General features: G+C 44.0%; 1 protein-coding gene across 2 annotated transcripts; it reads left to right on the top strand.

Moving 5' to 3' along the window:
- Nucleotides 1-2541: 2541 nt before the first annotated feature.
- On the top strand, nucleotides 2542-21251 carry scaf1 (SR-related CTD-associated factor 1). 2 transcript variants are annotated; one of them, XM_079281893.1, is made up of 6 exons: nucleotides 2542-2692; nucleotides 3938-7391; nucleotides 16724-16806; nucleotides 17496-17798; nucleotides 20427-20555; nucleotides 20821-21251. In XM_079281893.1, exons 2-6 carry the CDS (start codon nucleotides 3998-4000, stop codon nucleotides 20968-20970), a joined length of 4059 nt encoding a protein of 1352 aa, XP_079138019.1. In that variant the 5' UTR covers nucleotides 2542-2692; nucleotides 3938-3997; the 3' UTR covers nucleotides 20971-21251. The 2 variants fall into 2 exon arrangements, with proteins under 2 accessions (XP_079138019.1, XP_079138018.1); XM_079281892.1 differs by having other exon boundaries at nucleotides 3911-7391.
- The last annotated feature ends 742 nt before the right edge of the window (nucleotides 21252-21993 follow it).

Below are 21993 nucleotides of genomic sequence, written 5' to 3'. Positions count from 1 at the left end.
CCCGTGTTCCGGTTCAGTTCACGTGTTCACTCACTAACGTTAAATCCAGTGGCGGCTGTTGGAACATGTTCTAGGTAGGGCCATCCTATCAATTTCAGCAAACATCCCAGTATGATTTAATGCAAAAACAAATGTAAGTATCAAACACGCATTACTACTTGGCAGTTAAATATTTAACATGTATTCCAACACGAAAACAATCAGTAAATAACACTTATATAATATAATATAACGTGTATTTATTGAGATGCCCCTATGGACCTTGTTATAGGAGGTAAAGATCAGGAGAAGTAAACATGAAGTGTAATTATGAATACTGATCTTAAATTAAGCTATGATGAGTTTTCACTGTTAATTTAACATCTCTATTACATGTTGATGTCTCCATGACCAAGTTAAGCAGATGAGACTGAGGACAACTATGTAGAAGAAAAGATGTTCACTTTGTCTAATATGTAGCTTGACAGAGTTCTCATGTGTGTCCTGGTGTTCTCATGTTTCCTTACCTCCTCATCCCTCACTCCCTACTCTGGTGTTCTCATGTTTCCTTACCTCCTCATCCCTCACTCCCTACCCTGGTGTTCTCATGTTTCCTTACCTCCTCATCCCTCACTCCCGTAACTGTCCGTGCTGGATCTGTCCCCGTTGTTTTAAAAAGCTAAATAAATGATTAGCATGACGTCATCCAGCTAGCCAAACCTGTCTGGTGTACAGCTAGTACAGAAGCTTCGCATGTACTGCTTCCCTTTCCCGCGAGTCTGCTGTCTGATTGTGAGGTCAGGCTGATCTGATATCAGCTCTTTGGCTGCAGAATCTCCTCAAAGTTCTCCTCTCAAACGGGTCTTGGAGGAGTAGCGCTCGCGCTGGCGCGGGCGCCTGTAGAGACTTCTCCTGACGAGAACGCGCAGCGAGGGGGGCCAGATCGTTCTGGCCCCACACTGAATCTATTTGAGGGCGCTGATTGGCTAAATTGTATGTCACTCATTTCTATCTTTAATCAGCAATTGGCTAAACTGCTTCATAGACCCGTCTCTTTTGGGCCAAAACGATCAGGCCCCCCAAGCTGCGCGTTCTCAGAGTGTCGTGCACACAGACAGAGAGCACGAGCAGAGAACACACAGGCAGAGAGCACGAGCAGGAAAAGCATATATTTTGCACAGATATACTTTACACACGTTACTGGGTACATTCCATAGTTCAAAAACACAAATATTGACAATTTGTATAATTTATGATTATTATAATTTATTTTTGTTTTTTTTAATTTATTTTTTTGTGTGGCTCATGGTGGGGCCGTGCCCCATGGCCCTCTATTGACCAGCCGCCACTGGTTAAATCCGAACACCGGCGCATCTGGTGGCAGGTTGTTTTTTAACTCAAAGTACAATGAGGCGATTTCGTGGTCATAAAAACGTTTAAGATAACGAAACATGAGGCCCAGATACTGATGAGATGAGGTCAAAGAGCTTCAGGGAGAGGAGGCTGGTTGTGTAGCGCAGCTGAGCTGTGAGTGGAGCTCGGTCTGGATAAAGGTGGAGGTCTAAACAGACGTGAGTACAGCTTCCTACTGTCACAGTGTTTTAAATACATTGATAAGGCAGCGTATGCTAAATGCAGCCTCTGCTCCAAGGAGATGAACTACAGCAACAAGGGCTCACATGTCCTCTCATCACACTCTCATTGCACGTTCACTGTAATGACCACAGCCAGTGTACTAACAGTCCCAACAGTCCCACATTGCTCTCAAGAACCCTGAAGTAATGAGAGGGTTAAGGTGCCTGTACCTTCATTTCAGCAGGTTGCTAATGCAGAGGAGTGTATAGATCACAGCTGTTATTTTACTCTTGGTAAGGTACCTTAGCCAGAGTAGATTATCATTTTCATTTCAATAATTTAACTGGATTGAATGCATATTAATTGCAAATAGAAGATAGGCCACAATTCTAACAGCTTTATAGTAACAGTAGAAGTTAATATGATGACATACAGTATCAGTGGAAGTTAATAGTAACCCATACAGTAACAGGGATCAATGAAAACGAATCACTTTATTTTGTACAGGCGATGGTTATCGCTACTCTTGCATATCTTTGTTTTTATATGACAAACTTTTGAAAATGAGACCTCGGTCTCAATGGATTTTGTCTAAATAATGGTTAATAACAATAACCAGTCGGGCTTGGTTATGCATATTTTGAATACATATTAATTAATTATAATTAAACATGGTCAAGTCATATTCAGGTGATACATTCCAGGCAGGCTCTATAATTATGCGTTAGTAACATGATATGGCCGATTTTAATGCAAGGGCCTCTTTAATTGTATTTTGAATGCTTAAAATTTAAAGATGATGAATTGAAAAATCATCTTTGTTTTATTTATTTCAATTGTCTATCTTTGTAATTTTGTAGACATATGTCTTTTGATAATAAGATTTAAATCAGATTTTGCGGAGAAATCAGCGGAAGACACGGCGGTGATGTGACTGCGCACTGAACTATATTTCCCAGCAGTCTTTGTCGTCCGGTACGAGGAGAAGGAAGGAAGATGGCGGCGTTTGGTGGAATGGAGATACGGGTGCCTTTCTAAATCTGCAAAAAAAAAGCAGTTATTGCTGTATGTTAGCTGTTGGTTAAATGTAATGCAAGAAGTTGGCTTTGATCAGAGACTGCAGATCACCGGATTACAGGTAAAGCATTACACAGCCCGTCTCTGCCTTCAGCTAACATTAGCTACTGTGCGGAAACATCAGTGAAGCTAGCTAGCTGACGCTCACTGCTGCCTGCTGCTGACATAACCTCACAGAGGGTGTACGTTAGCTAACGTTACGTCTTTTATAAACTAAATCCTATGTATCTATGAGCATCGACAAAACAAAGATGTTCAATGTGACAGCCAGGAGCGGTACGTTAACCCTGAAGCCTCCACAGTTGGCTTGTGAGTACACATCGTTAACGTCACAGCAAAATGTGTAACGGTAGGCCGAACGTTCCTTCTGTCTTCTCCATCAACAGCAACAAAACACACAGGCACTGACAGTGAACGGTACACTTAAAAATAGATTTGTACAAGCTTAACATGAGATAATATAATGAATTAAATGGGCTGTAAGGTAACGTTAATGTGATACTTTAAATACAAATTCTAAAAGTTGTTGTTTTACTTTGTTGTCATATAGTGTTTCTTTCTTAAAACAAACAATGCAGATGATGAAGAAATAAAATATTGTAATTGTATGGTTGAAAAAAATGTCATTAGCTAGTCGTTGTAATGATGTAATCTAAACTGTTTATGGCTATTGTAAACTGTTCGTAATGCCCTCTAATATCTATTTATGACCATCATTGTTCCTTCAAACAACTGGATTTATTCAAGTTTCTCACCAACACTACATTTTACAAGATTACATTTGAACACATAACATCATAATTTATCTTTGCCCAATACTCATTTTCACTGAACAGAGCCTGAACTCATCATAATGCAACTGAACAGAACCTTCGGTCTCCTGTCAATTTAGACTGATTGGTTGTTTACAATGTAACATGATCAGAGACTAGAAAAGCATACATGATGTCCTGATCACATGTTTTACTGAATGTTGGTGGATTACAATGTCAGTAAAACTTTGTTTCACACTGATGGTTAAGATAAACTGTGTAATTAATCCACGGTTCACATGCGCGCTCCTGTGAGGGCGATCCGTACGGATCACGGATCAACAGTGGTCCGTTACACCACTAGTTGTAATTTATCCAAATGAACCAGCTATATCCCAGCAAAATCATTCTCGCACCTTTAAAGTGATCACAAAGACCACAGGCTGCTTTTGCCTCTGTGTTCTCAAGATTTCCAGTAGATTGTCATGGTAAGATAAAGACTGCATGTGTCCTGTCCTTTCTAATAGGTTTATTCCTGGATTCCATCTTTCCAGCGTGGCGACCATCCTCCAGGACCCACTGTCTGACTCCTGCTCCCCTAGTTTTCCTGGCCCATGGAATTGACTCTAGCATCAGGCTTCAAACGGAGGCCTGCTGCCTCCTCTTCCCCAAGTGGAGTTAGAGAGACTGCCAGGAGCCCTCCTCCCTGCTCGTCGTCTTTGTCTCCGTCATCGCCGTCATCCGATCCGTCTTCACCCCTGTCTACATCCTCCTCTGTCTGCGGCAACTCCTCAGTTTATCAGAACCATGTAAAAGGTCCGACCCAGGGGACAGAGGTGGCCAGGGTGTCCTCCACTTCTGCCTCTCTAGCAACGCAGTCTTTCTCCACACTTGCACCCAACTCCATCTCCTCAAATCTCTTCCCTCACAATTCAGTGCAGCCACGTGTTGATTGTGAAGAAGCAAGCAGGAAAAGGGAGATGTATGATCCTTTCCATCCTACTGAGGGAGTGAAGGGGGAGGAAGGGGAGAAATATGACCCCTTTGACCCCACTGGTTCCCCAGCATCAGATGATGATGATGATGATGATGATGGAAGTGGCAAAGTGAGGGGGGTGAAGAGAAATGCTGAGAGAGGAGATGATGAGGAGAAGGAGGAAGAACCTCCAGATTCCACTGAGGCCTTGACTGACCTGCCCAGCCCCTCTCTGTCCACCCAGCTCCCTCTGAGAAGGAGAGTAGAATGTAGCTCTGCCAGAGCCAGGGAGCAGAGGAGTGCTGACTCTGATCACTCCGAGATCGAAGAAGGGGAGATTGTTGGTGCTGCTGACAGAGATGGAGGCAATAAGAGACCAGCTGGAGAAACCCTACCCATAAATTCTCCCAGTGTTTCCTTCTTTGGATCAAAGCCAGAACGCATCCTCCGGGTGCTGGACGGGGATGGCATTGTGTCTGTGCGCACAGAGAGCAACTGGGAGGTGGACAGGGAGCCTGAGGATGAGCCTGTGGTAGGAGTGGAGGATCTGAGAAGGAAGTTGGTCAGCAGGCGGAAGGAAAGATATCTCTCCTTTCCTGCTTCCTCTCCTCTCTCTCCTCAGCCACCACCTCCCTCCCATCCTCCAGCTTCTACACCCTCTTCCCCTCTCACACCTCCAATAGAACAAGGCACCAAGAACCGCAGCAAGTCCTCCAAGAGTTCCAAGGACTCCGATCGACAGAAAAGCAAGGATAGAAAGGCTGGGGAGAAGGAGGAGAGAAAAAAAAAGAGTAGAAAGGACAAAGAGGGAGGTCGGGAGAGGAGCAAAGAAAAGGAGCGTGGGCACAAGACCGGGAAGGAAGTTAAAGGAAGGAGGAGCAGCAGGAGTAGTAGCCGGAAGAGGAAGAAAAGACATCACAGCAGCCCAGAGGCCTCAAGATCCTGCAACTCTTCAGGAAGAGGGGGCCACACTAGACAGCCTTTTTCAAGCCTACCTGAAGAAAGACCCAGAGAGAAGGAAAGGGAGAAGGAGAGCGACAGAGGAAGAGAGAGAGACAGGGATAGAGAGCAAAATCGGACGAGTAGCCATAGAAGACATGAAAGAGATCGAGACTCTAGCTCCAGAAAGGAGGAGAAGGAAAGGAAGGGAAGACAACATTCAAGCAGCAGAGAGCGGGGCATTTCAAAGAGGTCCAAAGAAAGCAGTGAAAAGAGAGAAGGCGATAGAGACGGGCAGCGTGAGAGGGAACGCCGTCGGGACGGCCGTCCTGTTGTCCCGCCATCTATCCAAGATCTCAATGGGTCTGACCTATTTGCAATTAAGAGAACTATCACAGTCACCACCACCACAACCACCACTACCGTACCCGGCTCCCCAAGACTCACCCCGACCTCTCCCTATCGGCCCACACAGGACTCTGACAAGCCCCATAAGAGGAAGAAGAAGAGAAAATGGCACTCCGCTGGAGAACTGGATGACCGGGGAAGTTGTCACAGCCAATCACAGTCTATCTCACCACCAAGGTATCACAGCTACGAGTCAGACCGCTATTCAGACAAACTGGAGATTGACGTGTTGTCTTTGGATGGTGAGGCTTTAGACTCAGACTACCCATCCCTTGAGGATACACCCCCTGCTGCCCTGCCTCCAGAACCACTAGTCCCCAGCCCCAAAACTAAAACTACTCCCAAGACTGGACGACATCACCCGAAAAAGAAATCTCACGCATTAAAGAAAATTGACCAATCCTCCTCCTCGTCTAAAGGCAAATGTCTCTCCTCACTGACAGTCACCTCGGGCTCTGCTGCCGCCTCATCGGGCCTCCCCTCAGCAAAGCGAGCCAGGAAGATGGGAAAGGACAAAGACCGGAACAAAGGAAGCAGAAAGGATTTGGGTCACTCTGGCAAATCCAAGAAAGAGAGCGGCGGCAGTCGGAAAGGCAAGCTTCAGTCGAAAGTGTCTGTGCTGGTGCGTGAGGGTGTGAGCAGCACCACAGGGACTTCAGTTGGCTCTGGAAAGATGGGCATGGACCTATTAGGTACAGGAGGGGGTGCTGGGGGCTCTGTGGTGGGTGGCTCGATTGCAGTAGTCTTCTGCAGAGACAATGAGAGCAGGTCTCCGTTCCTCAAACCTTGCTCAGAGCCGCTGTCATTGGGCAACCGTAGTAAAGATCTGGCCAGTATGGGGAAGCGAAGCAGCCTTGTTGCGCCACCATCCTCCATAACCAGTCCTGCAGGACTGAAATCCAAGAAAACAAAACCAAGCTCCATCACATCCACCTCCTCCTCTGCCTCCTCCCCCTCATCATCTCTGGCAACCAAGCGCCGCCGTCGCCTGGCCAAAAAGTCAAGAGAAAAAGGTGGAGCTGTCGGGCTGATGGCTGGAGAAGACAGCCAAACAAAAGCCCAGTCTGAGGGCTGGGGGGGAGCCTCCTTAGATGTTCAGTCTGCCATCGGAGATGGGAGCAAGTCAGTCAGTCCGCATACTAGCCAAGCTGGCCCTTTACCCTGTTCTTCCTCCTCTTCCTCAGCCTCCTCTTCTTCCTCTACCAGTGTGCTCCCACCCTCCTCCTCGCCCCCCCACACGCCTCCACCCTCCATGGCTCCTTTGCGGGACACCAGGGAGTCTTCTCCGGACTCTCAGACTGTGGACAGCAGCTGTAAGACTCCAGACCCTTCTTTCCTAGCTGAGTGTCCAACCCAGACCAGCCCCACGCTCCCAGCATCCAGTCCGTCCAGCCTGTCCACCCCCCAGGGAGCTGGCCTCAGCATTGCCTTGTCTACACCCACTGCCAAGCCTCCTCTTCCAGATGATGCTCCCAAATCCCTGGCCTCACCTCCATGCTCGTCCTCTTCGGCAGGCTGCGGTTTCACTTCCCTTTCTCTGCCTCTGTCTTCGTCAGACCCGTCCTCCTCCTCTGTGTCCTCCTCGTCTGCTAGTAAGCCTCCTCCCCCCCCCCCTCCAGCAGCGCCTGCCCTTCCCTGGAGTCTGCAGACAGGGGTGGACTGCACAACTGGAGGAGTCCTAGCGTGTGAGTACCCTCCATAGATGTACAGTCTGCCATGTTATTACCAAATAGTCACACCTTGAAGGGGCATACAAAGGGTTAGAGTCCGAACCAGTGAATTGGAGGGATCATGTCTCATAGGTTTTTTTTAAAGGTCTATGTCCCTAGTGTTGGAAATGTAAGATAACATTGCAGCAAAGGTAGCTTTCTATGTGCTGTCACTCTTTTTTTTTTATCTCTCCATAATTACAACTTCCCCATATTTTGGTGTTATTTTAAACATAAAGCCAGTTGAAAAGAGGGTATCCTACACAGAATATCATGAAGCCATACATAATCGTAAAGCTTAGACTGTAATTTATCTACCAGTCACATTTTCATGACACTGAGAACAGAATTTGATCTTTGACCTCTAACACTATAATAAGGCAAATGCCCTTATAACTAACTTCATATTGATCTGATGTGCCTACACATCACATAAAGCTTCAAAATGATACATTACATGAATAACATTTCTTATCAGAACAAACTTAACTCTGATCCAATGTTTAGAACTTTGCATTGGATTCTGTTAGTTGTAAATAGCTTTGTAAGCAGCAGAGGCAAAAAATAGTTAAAAAATTTCCTTAGAAATGTATTCTCTACCAGCTTTATATTTATACCCCATTGTCAATATAAAGATGTTAGAAGTATTCTATAAACCTGAAAATTATCGCTTTTTCATAAAAGTATGAAACTTGATGTACCGTGAACGTTTTTAAACATGGAGCCTTTTAACTTTCTGCCATAATATGTACTGCGCATCATATACTCAATGTGATATAATGTGCAGGAAAACTCTCCAGACTTTAATCCTCCAACGGAACATGTAAAGTGAACATGTGGAAGGGCATATGTTCATGTACGCAAGCACATGTCCACAAGACAAGCACCTCTAGTCCTCAATCTGTTACTGTGGATCAATAGGACCCATCCTGTCTTACTGATCAGGCTCAAGATGGCTCAGTCCATTACTGCAACTGCTAGGGTTGATGTGGAACGGCCCAAATAACGGCAGAAACCGTTTTTTAAATACATTTTTTAATACAGCCGCCCCCTTATGTGTGTACATTAGAATCCAATGAAAATCCCTGTGCTATGATGAGGGGTTGTCCTCAGCCTTCGATGGCATTTCTTGCACCATGATGAGTTTGGCAGCGGGACGAAGACAGGTGCCTTCCTCTAAAGACGCCTCTGCCACTCTGATCCTGCTGCCAGGTACATCGTAAATGCAAAAAACCACCTCCGTGCACAGCTCTGTATGTGGAGGAGACCATGAAGAATAGGCTCAACCACAACAGTTCAAAAAACCTGTTTCTGACATGTTTACGTCCTTTTGAATATTGTTCTACTCAAGGATCATTTATTGTCATGCAACACAGGGATGCACAACAAAATTCAGTTGTAGCCCGTTTACAACACAATAAACGCACGACAGACACAACCAAAACAGTTTTACATTCCTGTGCTGCATTTTTGGGATTTGCATCATAAGGAATGTAAACTGTAGCAACAAAAACAATTCTCTGGGCAGATAATATGGCCGACATCTTCACATTAAGAATTCAACATGCTGGAAACATTGGAAGCATCAGGAGGTGAACACAGAATCCTCCTCTGGTCCACCAGAGTCCTGCTCTCTGTCCTGATGTCTGCCCGTCAAGTGCAGCTTGATCCGGGATCTCTTTACAGTAACTGTATTGTCAGGGTCAATGAACAAAAGGATTAAGCTTTAAAAACATTACACGACAGACATGATAGAATGAAATCAAGCTTAGATTCTCAGACATTGGTCTTAACAACATACCTGAATGTATCATACAGTAATCCTTGACCACCAAAACATAGGGTCGACATCCCCTTTTATCTGTTATCATATTTGGTATATTTAAAATACAGAAAGTGAAATGGCCACCATGATGCATTTTTGTGATGGACCCGAAGCTGTACAAGGATAGCACGATTCAAGCTTTTATGAAAAAGTGAATATCAATTTCCCATTTCACCTGGTCTATAACCCACAGCTACTGAATAGGGGCCTCATCAGTTGTGTTTATATTAACAATGGGTTTTGAGTGGGAAAATAATGGATAAACCTGGAAGCGAATTGATTCCTGAAGTGTATTATTTTGTTCAGCGTTGAGATGTTCCTCCATCACTGACGTCCTGCCGTTGTTGAATCAGCAAACAAATACTGTATCCGTCTGTGTTCACCCAGAGCTCTACGATACCTCATATTAGTAGAGACCAAACTGTGTATAAATATGTGTGTAAACCATATGGTACTAACAATGAAAAAGACGCCGACGTTTTTACGCCGAGATGATGTTATTTTGAGTGTTGATGGAGCTGCTACTAGGGTTGCACGGTGTATCGATACTAAAAAGGTACCGCGGTATACCTGTACGTTTAAAAACGATACGATTTTGCATATTTTTAGTGTCGATACTATATTAAAATAGCGCGCGATCAGAGCGCACTCGCTGCGCCGCTCCCTGTCATGCTGCCTGCAGGCATTGACTGCAAGGGGGCGGGACTCCCAGTGCTCGCACAGCAACAGGCAGCGCTCTCACTCAGAGTGATCACAGGGGAGACATGGCATGAGCTTTTGCCAACAGTCCTCGGCTTGTTGAAAAACAAGATGCCAGAAGTATCATCTGGAAGTACTTTGGCTATATTGCAGACCGTGAAGGAAAGCCCACTGACACACAGAGACCCGTCTGCAAAACGTGTTTCAAAGCCACACAGACCAAGTGAGGCAACACGTCTAACACGGCAAAGCACCTTTCAGACAGACACCCCAAACTTTCTAAAGAGGTCAAAGAACGATAGGTAAGCAAATGTGATTATAAACAGGAATACCCCCAAGCTCACCCATAGACTGCTAACACGAGTAGCCTTAGCCTAGTTTGACAACAAGCCTATATGATCATGAGGTCACAATGCACACAAGTGTACTAAATGAAACACAATTGATGCAAAATGGCTACATGCTGGTGAAGCCTGAGGGTGGATCTTCAGCTAATTATTTTTATTTTTAGTTAAAGAAAAACAATTATTCCACGAATTAAGATAAAATATGAAGTGAAAATATCAAACTCACTATGCAAGTAAATGAAGCATTGTTTACCCACCCACTCCCAGACAGTCAGACAGATGCCAGCTGAGTCAGCAGCAATCATGGCACCATGTAGTTTTCATTAATATCTTGCTGTAGGCTAATACTAACATTAATGCCATTTGTTAAGTGTTAAGCTGGGCAGGAACAAGCTGGTAAAAAAGGGAACCGTACAGATGTTTTATTTATTACTATTATAGATAAATATACCAGTATCGTATTTGTGGTATCGTAAGTATCGGTATCGTGATACTTATGGCAGGTATCGTATCAAAGTCATAATTTTGGTATCGTGACAACCCTAGGTGCTACAATGTTAGCTTAGCATAGCACCGATCGATCCGAGCTCTATTGAGAAAACAAGTATTTTAAAAGTGATTTGTTTGTCGTCTTGCAGAGAGAACTAACTAAACATGAATTCAGACTTTTTACAAATCTGCATCATTACGCAGTTATTTCGTCAACCCTTTCTGTCCCTTTATTGCAGTTAAATCACAGCAAAATCAGTTTATTTGGTGTTCATACAGCTGTAGTAAACCAGCTCGTCGCAGTGAATACACCTCGATGAAATCCACCGATCGCCTTGAGATGAACCCAGACGGCCTTTAGTTTCCCGGGATATCTGGGACTTCCACAACAAGTGTAACAAGTATAAGCAGAAATGGAGGTTATTTCTTTTGTGGTTGATGGCGGAAGTAAAAAGCCTCCTGTGGACAGGTGTTGTAAATTAGCGTTTTGCCAGAAACAGTGCATCTGGTCCTTGTGCATAAATGTATGTTACAATTCTAATGCCACTGTTATGTATCAAATAAAATAAACATAACATAACATAGTTGAGAACTGTTTCCATGGAGATAAGCCACTACTCATGTCATTCGTCTAGCGCGAATGACGTGAATAACCACAAATGATCCCGTAAGTCAGTGGTTCTCAAACTTTTTCTGTCGCACCCCACTTTGGAGGAAGAAAAAAATGTTCATTCCCCACCGCCTCAACAAAATTGTAACAAAATGGTCCATGTTTAATTTTTATTGAAATAACATTTTGTGACTCCTCCGTCTGTGCTTTTTCAAATAATAGAATAAAGACAATTGCGATCACTTTTAAGTAAACCAGATTGCGTGTTTACCGTGGAGCATTTTGACGTGTACTACGGAGCAGTTTACAATACAGCTGGTTTCCGAGACAAATCTTTGTAGCGCTGCAAATTAATGAGGCAGATGTTTGTGATGTTGGCATGAGGTGAAAATACACAATGTGGACAATAACGCATCAGAGGCAACAAGAAAAGCAAAGCCATAAAATTAAGAATTCAACCAGCCAAGAACACAGATGTGTCAGTTTGAGTTCATTTGAGTTTGGCTGAAGGTCACCAGTTAACAGGGTCCCTTCTTAAACCGTAACCCTGCTCTGCTATGACCCGCCCTCAGTCACTAAGTCATAATAATGAGATACTATCTCATTATTATGAGATACGTATCTCATTATCATGTTGGCGGCGCGAGCAGTCGCAGCGGCCCCTCGCGGTCCCGGAAAAACAGTGTTTTCGTCTAGTTTGTCTAGTTTGCCGCTGTGTTCGTCATGCCCGACGGACTTATATCGCAAAACACAACAATACAGCCGTGAGTTTCTTCTTGGAAAAAGTACAACTTTCTTCAACTTGGAAGCCAAACTCTCCGTGGATCTTAGCAGCCTGGGACTTCTCTGCTCCCCCCATTGTGTCAACCCCCACCCGGTAAGGAGACAGCGCAAGCGGTGCGAGAGGAAGCAAAAGCGGGGAAAGCGTGGAGGTATCCGGGCTAGGCTAGCGGCTAGCCCACACAAGCCGGCAATTCCAACATTACTCATGGCAAATGTCCGTTCACTGGACAACAAGATGGACAATATACGGCTACTCAGAACCAAGCGTGAGGTGAGGGACTGCTGTGTTTACGTGTTCACGGAAACATGGCTCCACCACAACATCCCGGACTCCGCTATTCAACTGGACAAGCTAACATGCTACCGAGCAGACAGAGACATAGTTAGCGTGGGAAAGTCCCGCGGCGGCGGTGTGTGTGTTTACATCAGTGATGCTTGGTGTCGAGACGCTATTGTTGTTAACCAACACTGTTCCCCGCTGGTGGAGTTTATGGTTTTAAAGTGCCGTCCTTTTTACCTGCCGAGGGAGTTTTCAGCCATTCTACTGGTGGCTGTTTATATACCTCCGAGCCCCAACAACAAGGACAGAGAGGAGGCACTCAGTGAACTTTACAGAGCCATCAGTGAGCAACAGACAGCACACCCAGACGGCCTTCTCATCGTTGCTGGAGACTTCAACCATGCTAACCTAAAAACTGTTCTGCCTAAAATATACCAGCATGTTGATTTTCCAACCAGGGAAAACAACAAATTAGACCTAGTCTACACATCGATCAAGGGAGCGTACAAGGCGTCCCCCCTCCCCCACATTGGCCTCTCCGACCACCTCACTGTCTTGCTGGAACCGGCCTACAGAGCAAGGGTAAAGGTTACCAAACCGGTTTCAAAACAGGTACGGGTGTGGCCAGAGGACAGTACTGCTGCACTTCAGGACTGCTTTGGTACTACAGACTGGGACATGTTCAAGCAGGCAGCCACCTACAACCATCACATTAACATTCAAGAATACACAGAGACAGTCACAGGTTACATCACCAAGTGCATTGATGATGTAACTACCACCAGAGCCATCACCATCCGAGCCAACCAGAAGCCATGGCTGACAGGGGAGGTCCGCACACTGCTCAAGGCTCGCGACACCGCCTTCAGAGCTGGAGACCCAGCTGGGCTGGGAGCAGCCAGGGCTGACCTGTGCCGTGGCATCAGGAAAGCTAAACGACTGTACACCAGGAAAATCACAGGACATTTCAAAGACAGCAGGGACTCACGGAGCCTGTGGCAGGGCATTAGGACCATAACGGACTACAAACTACCGCCACAGACCTGTGACAGTCACACCTCCCTGCTTAACAACCTCAATGGCTTCTTTGCACGCTTCGAAGCACAGAACAACACACCTGCGCAGAAAACCACCCCCCCCACCGACGACCAGGCTCTGTGCCTGTCCCCAGCCAGTGTGAGGAGCACACTGCTGAGGATTAATACCCGCAAGGCTGCGGGACCTGACAACATTCCTGGTCGTGTGCTGAGGGACTGCGCAGAGGAGCTCACGGATGTCCTCACCGACATCTTTAACACCTCCCTGACCCAGGCTGTTGTTCCCACGTGCTTCAAGGAAACCACCATCATTCCTGTGCCGAAGAAGTCATCTCCAGTCTGCTTCAACGACTACCGCCCCGTCGCATTGACTTCTACCATCATGAAGTGCTTCGAAAGGCTGGTCATGAAGCAGATCAAATCCACCCTTCCTCCCTCCCTGGACCAGTTTCAGTTTGCTTACCGAACTAAACGGTCCACAGAGGATGCAATCTCCTCCGCTCTACACCCAGCCCTCACACACCTGGACACTAAGAACTCCTACGTCAGAATGCTGTTCATAGATTTCAGCTCAGCATTCAATACAATCATCCCCCAGCAGCTTGTGTGTAAACTTACAGACCTGGGCCTCAGCCCCTCTCTCTGCAACTGGCTGTTGGACTTCCTCACAGAGAGACCACAAGCTGTTCGGGTCAACAACAACACTTCGAACACACTAACACTGAGTACGGGGGCCCCCCAAGGTTGTGTGCTCAGCCCCCTTCTCTTCACCCTGCTGACCCATGACTGTAAACCCAACTACAGCTCCAACCACATCGTGAAGTTCGCTGACGACACTACCGTGGTAGGTCTCATCAGCCACAACGATGAGACTAACTACAGGAAGGAAGTGAACCAGCTGGTCCGTTGGTGCCAAAATAACAATCTCTTCCTCAATGTGGGGAAAACAAAGGAGATTGTTGTTGACTTCAGGAGAACCCACTCCCAACCCCCCCTCCCTCTGACCATCAATGGTGCTGCTGTGGAGCAGGTGAGCAGCACCAAATTCCTGGGTGTGACAATCACAGATGACCTCACCTGGAACAGCAACACCACTGCACTGGCAAAGAAGGCCCAGCAACGCCTGTACTTCATCAGGAAGCTCAAGCGAGCAGGAGCCCCCCCCCCATCATGCTCTCATTCTACCGAGGCGCCACTGAGAGCATCCTCAGCAGCTGCATCACGCTGTGGTTCGGAAGCTGCACCGCCTCCAACCGCAAGAGCCTGCAGCGCATTGTGAACTCTGCCCAGAGGATCATCGGAGTCTCACTCCCTACACTACAGGACATTTACAACACCCGCCTCACCCGCAAAGCACTCGGCATTGCGGGTGACCCCACCCACCCCTCCAACAGCCTCTTCAGCCTCCTGCCTTCAGGGAGAAGGTTCCGCAGTCTCCGTTCGAGCTCTACCCGACTGAGGAACAGCTTCTTCCACCAGGCGGTCAGGATGCTGAACTCTCTCCCTCCCTCTCTCCTCTCGCTCCCCCTCTCTCCCCCCCTGCCATCTCTCCCCTGACCTCTCTACCCTCCCCCTCACCCACCTTTCCCCACTGCCTCAAATGGAACATACCAGGACATCTACTCCCCCTCACACCCCTTCCCTCATCCAGCACCAGTCACTTTTTCTATTTATTTATTTTAATTTTATTCTCTCCCTCATCCAGCACCAGTCACTTTTTATTCTCTGCTGCTACTTGTTAATCCTTTATCTAGGCCCTTATGTTCTTAACTTTTTTTTCTATTTTATTCTATTATATGTTATATGTTCATGTCTATATTACACTGTGGGACTGCGAGAAACGGCATTTCGAATTTTCTGTATGCATAACACATGTGGAAAATTTGACAATAAAGTGAACTTTGAACTTTGAACTTTGATAGTAAGTCATAATTATGAGATGCTAAGTCATTATTTTGAGATAGTATCTCATTATGACTTACAGGATCTGTATTTTTTCCAAACAGTAGCGGAAACGGGCTTCCATACATTTCGCCATGTATTTATTAATTACTAAAAAAAATAAAAAATAATTCTGCATTTCCCCCTGCGCCCCACCTGTAATACCAAACGCAGCATGAGCTTTACAGCAGTGGTGGGCCGTCGGCCTGCACGGCCTTCTCTGCTGGCCTAAACAGAATCACAAAGCTAGCTATCTATCTATTTTATAATTTAATAGTTTTTCTTAAATACACTACATGTATTATAATTTATAAAATTATTTTTCCCATTATCTTATTTTCTCATTGCACAGCTCCTGTCTTCCTCAGTTGCTCTGCTTCCAGTGCAGCTTGTTTTAAGTAGAGCTTTTCAGATTTCACCTCTGTGTCTCTGGGTAAGAAGAGAGGCCCGAGGCCTGCACACTCAAGTGCATCCATGTGCCACTGCTTTACAGTGATATATGACTTCATGATACCCTCTTTTATATCGTCTTTTTGTTTAAACTGGTTTAAAGTATTTTGGAAATATTGCAATGAAAAAAGTAACAAATAGCCACCTTTGCTACAATGCTATGCATGCAATGCTTGTGAAAAATAAAGCAGGAAAGTTTTGTATTCGGAGTTGATTGGCTCATAGAGATAAACTAGAAAATGCATTTCCTGCTGAAAATGCGTTGGAATGCTGAAAGCTGAAATTAATTGTGAAAAAATTGCTGAAAAATTAAGAAATGGGAGACTATCTGTCTGAAAAATGTTGAAGCCCGAAAGCATTTAAACTGCACTGCTGAAAAACCTTCTAGTTGAAATGTCTAACTATGGTGTCTGTAGCTGAAAGTATGAGGAAGAAGAAGGCTTTGAAAGTTGAAGAAGTATAACAGGATTTGAAGATTTTCTCCATAGAGATCCCATTCAAAAGAAAATTGCAAAAAGTTTAAAGATTACCAATATGAAAAGTCAAAGCACCCCTCTCCTGAAAGAGCTGAACATTTTGATATTTGAACAATTTCTGTAGCTTAAACTAATTTCAGAAGGAGTGATATTTGTAGTAATAGTTGAAGTATTATTAGTAGTATAAGTATTAGTAGCATTAGAATAAGTAGTAGTAGTAGCAGTAGTGATATTTGTAATAGTAGTAGTAGACGTTGTAGTAGAAGTATCATTAGAAGTATTAGTATTTAGAAGAAGTAGTAGCCTAGTATGTAGTAATATTTATCAATTCATGTTCTGAAAAAAATGGTCTTCATCATTCTTCCTTTCAGTGACCGCTCTGCTCTTCAAAATGGAGGAGGCCAATATCGCCAGCAGAGCCAAAGCACAAGAGTTCATTCAAGCAACCAGCCAGGTCAGACACTGCTCAGTCTTCATTTGAAATGATTTTTTAAATATAATATATTTAAATATAGACTTTAAGGGTAATAGAAAATAATGTCTTTTATTTTACATTGTTAAAAGAAAGGTAAAGGCAACTGCTTAAATGCCAGGTGTTTAAATGGTGTATGCAATAGGGACAGATTCTGATGAAACACTCACTTGTTTTGGTGAGTTGCTGATTATCTCGCTCAATACATTTTTTTGTAATATTCAGAATTCAGCAAACGCCCTTTCCCCACTTCCTACCCCCTTACTTCTAGCTCCCTTGCTTGGACCACACCCATCTTGACCGCTAATGTTTCGTGATGGCGGACAGTGGGAGGCTAATGCCCCCTTAGTGACTGCATCTTACACGACTGCAATGCCATCACAGTGACCAAATCTGTATCCAGAGAGACAGAAATAAAAACAGCTGAATAGCTGGCTGAGTCACACACAGACTCACAACATGAAAATGTCAAAAAGAATACTTATTTTGTGAGAGCTCAAACTCCTCCTCCCCCCCCCCCCCCCCCTCTCTCTCAAACTGGACATGAAGAGAACATGAGACCCTTGTGATTTTGTTTGTCAGAACTCAGTCCTATTGAAGGAGGCGGGTGATGAATGGGGATGAAATCTGGTCTGACTGTGCCTTTACTTTGTCTCATGTCTCTCATGCAGATTCTCTCACAGGCCAATCAGAGCCAGTCCCAGCAGCTGGCTCCTCCCTCCTCAGCCTCCTCCTCACAGATCCCTCTCCCTCCCTCTCTCCCTCCGCCTCCCGGTCTGAGCCCAGCCCAGTTCATCCTCCACAGCTCTCTTCCATTGGTTGGCTGCACCAAAACCCCTCCCTCTCTCCTGCACCCCTCCATAGGTGGTGGATGTGCACAGACTCCGCCCTTCATCATGCCCGTGGGGCTGTCAGGACTTACTGGGAGCTCTGGTGACACTGGATGGGACAATGAGAGCAAAGACCCTGATAAGGTCAGTTCAGGGTCATGCATAGATCAGAGTAGTTTGCTCTCTGTTATCCTGTTAACATTACGTCGGAGTGTTAACTGTACATCTGTGTCATGTACACAACTGCTATTTATAGGTAGATACTGGTGCGACATGTCTTTGGAAAGCTAAGATTCTTGTGATTCGATTTATGCAAACCATTTCAAGATACAATCACAACAGCAGGTACTCTCAACGCCTCTGTCAGACTACCAACCAACAAACAAGCAGTTACAAAATCGAGGCAACTCACCGATGAAGCTTCATAAAAATCCACCCTTCGATAATATTCCGACAAAAACTGTCTTGTTACATTGCCAAAGGTCCAGACGATCCAAGCCAGTAAAATATTTAGTCCAAAACACATTATTACGTCCATAAATACCCACGGACTGCTGTTGCATCATTTCAAATTAGCCGGCAGATATGCCTAACTCTCTATGTATTTTCGCACATAACTTCAGTTCGCATGTAAACATTGACGCACTGTGTCTCAAAATGGCGGCTGCAGTCTGACGTTTCGATTGACACCTCATTTGACGTATTAGGAGCTTCCCTGTCCTGTCCACAGCCTACAATAGCCAACGAGAGTCCGCGTTGAAGGAAAGTGCCTGCCCCTCTTCTTTCGTGTAAAGCTCGAGCCAATTGCAACCGATCGTTCTGATGACTGACGCTTCGTATAGCCAATGAAATTTCTAAAATAATGATTTATACAGCTTCAGGGGTTAGATTTAGAGGCAGAACGTGGAAGTAACTGCGTAACAGGGAGTCGGGTACCTACGTCCATGCGTTAAATGCAAAGTGTGGTTTTGGAGACTTTAGGAAAGTAAATAATGGTGAAATAACTGATAGATAACTGTATATCGACATAAACAAGCTTTAGTTTGAATTATGAATGCACATTTTTACACAGCCTAGGTATTACCATGGGTAAAATGTCCTTTTTTGGAAAGCGCCTAGACATACCCTTAGTAGGACATGTGTAGAATATTCATTTTCTGTGGTATTGTTATCAAATTTGGACTTGGACTAGGTAAGGCTTCATGCTATGGTCCCATTGTGTTTTCCAGCTAATAAGTACCAGCTATAGTCATCTGCAGCCATCTGTTTGCAAAAACATATTCAGGCGGAAATAAAAACCTTCTACTTCAGTGTGTTCAAACTTCTATTACTCAATGCCAGTAGCACTTACAGTGATTCTCACTGTTGGGGAAAAAACGTCACAGTGTTACCTTTCAAAAGAGACCAAAACCATGCATGTACTCCAAATGGTTCAAGAACAGCTTTCAATTTACTTTGGGTATGCCTTGGATTGGCGTTTTAGGCAAATTTGACTCAGTGACACATCCAACTCTTGCGACTTGTCGACGTCTACCCAATATTTCTGTCTCAGCCAAAAGGATTTCAGTTTGCAATGTTATCATTGTTACTTTCTTGAATACCGTGAAACCATTTGTATATTAAAGTATTTTACTGATTTAGCATTTGGATAAGTAAAAAAAACATGGGACAAATAATGTAGACCCAGTTTGTTCATGAACAAAAAACAGTAACACCGGCACAGCATGGCTGGTCAAAGTTTATAAACCTAGTCTTGAGTCAAAATTCCATATCTGTCAACCTAACTGTAAAGTAAAAAGGGAGCGGTATTGAACTCTAACCAATTTTTTATTTTCCTCTATTATTAATAATAACTACAAGCATCCAAATAATAATATAATGGCTGACATGATAAATTGTTCACAACAATAAGTAACAATAAGTGAATGAAAATAGCATTTCCGTCTGGCAGCAGATTCATGGAATTAGTGCTGCGGAAATGTACATTGCGCTAAACCGCTGAAGACAATAGGTTAACCGATGCTCCCCGGGAGAATTGTATTTTAAATATGAGCTTTAAAATGTAGCATTCTGGTGTACTCTGAGAATAAAGTAAAGTGATAAGACAAAACGAATTTATTATTCTGTTATTAATCAGTATTTCAGCTCTAGTTGAACAGCTGGCTAGTTAGCTTTTTTATTTTTTTTCAATGAATATTAGTATTATTAACTTTTATTTAGAGAAAATCCATTGAGACTGAGGTCTCATTTTCAAAAGTTTTAGTCATATAAAAAAACAAAGATAGCAAGAGTAATGCGATAATGACAAACGTTAACAGTCCACAAAGTTTTGCATGCAGTGGACGTTGTCCTTAACCCAGGAAGTCTGACCGGTACATAACGTAACTTAAACTTTAACGCCGATACACAATCCACTAACGTGATATCAAGCTGACTAGCTTTCCATGAAGACGCTGTAGACATCTTAACGCTGACTGGCCAACCTCTACTTACCGGTAGTCTCTCCTGTCCCCTTTCACAGAATTTCTGTCAATCTTGGCTTCCTAGTTGCATGGAGGAGCGCATAATTTAATGTAACAATTTTTATGAAATATCATAATTTGAAGCTTCTCTTTGGCTGCTTTTTCTCTGGAAATCGTTTGTCATACATGATTAAAGAAAACATACTTTTCAATTCAGAGGTTAACTGTGTTTGTAAAAGCATGATAAAGAAAAAATGTCTTATTATTCTTATTCCATCAATTTAACATTTCTCTTACCTGAATTGCCCAGTACCTGAAGAAGCTGCACACCCAGGAGCGGGCCGTGGAGGAGGTGAAGCTCGCCATCAAACCTTACTATCAGCGCAAAGACATCAACAAGGACGACTACAAAGACATCCTCAGGAAAGCAGTGCATAAGGTCAGTCTCAGCACACACATCATGGGACATAGCAACACACTGGTTAGTTAGATCAGTGAGTGTACCTCAATGCACATCTTAGGTCTTAGGGTTAGGTCACTACATGGAGTTTGAGTAATGCTTACAAACAACAAGTCAAGCTGACTGATAAAGCAACAGTATAGTATCTATTCCCACAATTAAAATACATCAACAAAATACAGGTATGAACGCATGTCTTTTGGATTGAAACAGGCTAATAAATCACTCTGTGTCAATGTCTCAGATCTGCCACAGCCGCACTGGAGAAATCAACCCGGTCAAAGTCAGCAACCTCGTGAAGCTGTACGTCCAGCGCTACAAATACTTCCGGAAACATGGACGCAGAATGGATGAGGAAGAGAGGGATGACAGGGAGCTGCATTCCTCTTTCTGATACTTAAAACATGTCCTCCCACCGCCTTCTGCTCAAGTCCTGGGCAATCCACTGATTGTTTTTATCTATTTTTCTTTTTTGTCGTTTTTATAGCCCACCTTGTCTATGCTTTAAAGTGATCTTATGAAAGCCTCTCCCCTTATCTCTATGATCTCACTGTAAATATGTCTCCCATAGAAAATGTATAATGTATTCATGTCCAGGACGTGGATGCTGTCATGCACAGCTGTGTGATCTAATACAGTCCAGTACACCAACCCTGCAATAAATACTGCCTTTTAGATTTTGTTGACTGTGTCCATAAGAAGATTCGTCATGGACGGCACTGACTGCTGAGCCATTTTTTTCAATAGCATTGAATTAGCTAGTTGAATCATGCTACTTTGTCTACCCCATCACTATGTGTATCAAAATCCAAGCCGAGGAGAGATGTAACACCCTCTAGCACACACCAAAAGATGTTGTACAATAGTGTAAGACCACTACACCACGATTCCCCTCCCTCCCATCTCTGTGCAGACAGTAGGATGGTTCATATAGCCTCTCTGTTGACGCTCTTTGGTTCTGCTGTCTGTTTTGTGTGCATGTGATACTGAGGTTGAGAAAGTTGCTAAATCTCTTTATACAATGACTTGCCCAACAAAATATAAATGTTGCTTGAAATCCAGTTTGCAATAGAATGACCATATTCATTTAGTCTGTTGTCTGTACTTGCATTCCATATTCTAGAGAACTTCATGGATGAAACTTCTTGGTAAATCCCAAACATTGGTATAGAATGATGACACTAAACATAACGTCATATAGACTAAGATGAGATGAGCCTTTATTGATCTCCAGAGGTGAATGTCAGGTGTTGCAACAGCACATAACAGAAATAAGTACAGATAAATCTAAACAAGTATTAAAAAAAGAAGTATATAAAATAAGAATGAAAATATAAACTATATAAGAGCAATTAAACTCAAAATGTTAGGTCAAGTTGGTTGCTCTGTTCATCTGGCATGAAACCTATCAAATCAA

Source organism: Melanostigma gelatinosum, assembly GCF_949748355.1.
Source record: "Melanostigma gelatinosum genome assembly, chromosome: 13".
Classification (NCBI taxonomy): domain Eukaryota; kingdom Metazoa; phylum Chordata; class Actinopteri; order Perciformes; family Zoarcidae; genus Melanostigma; species Melanostigma gelatinosum.
This window is presented reverse-complemented; position numbering and strand designations above follow the sequence as displayed.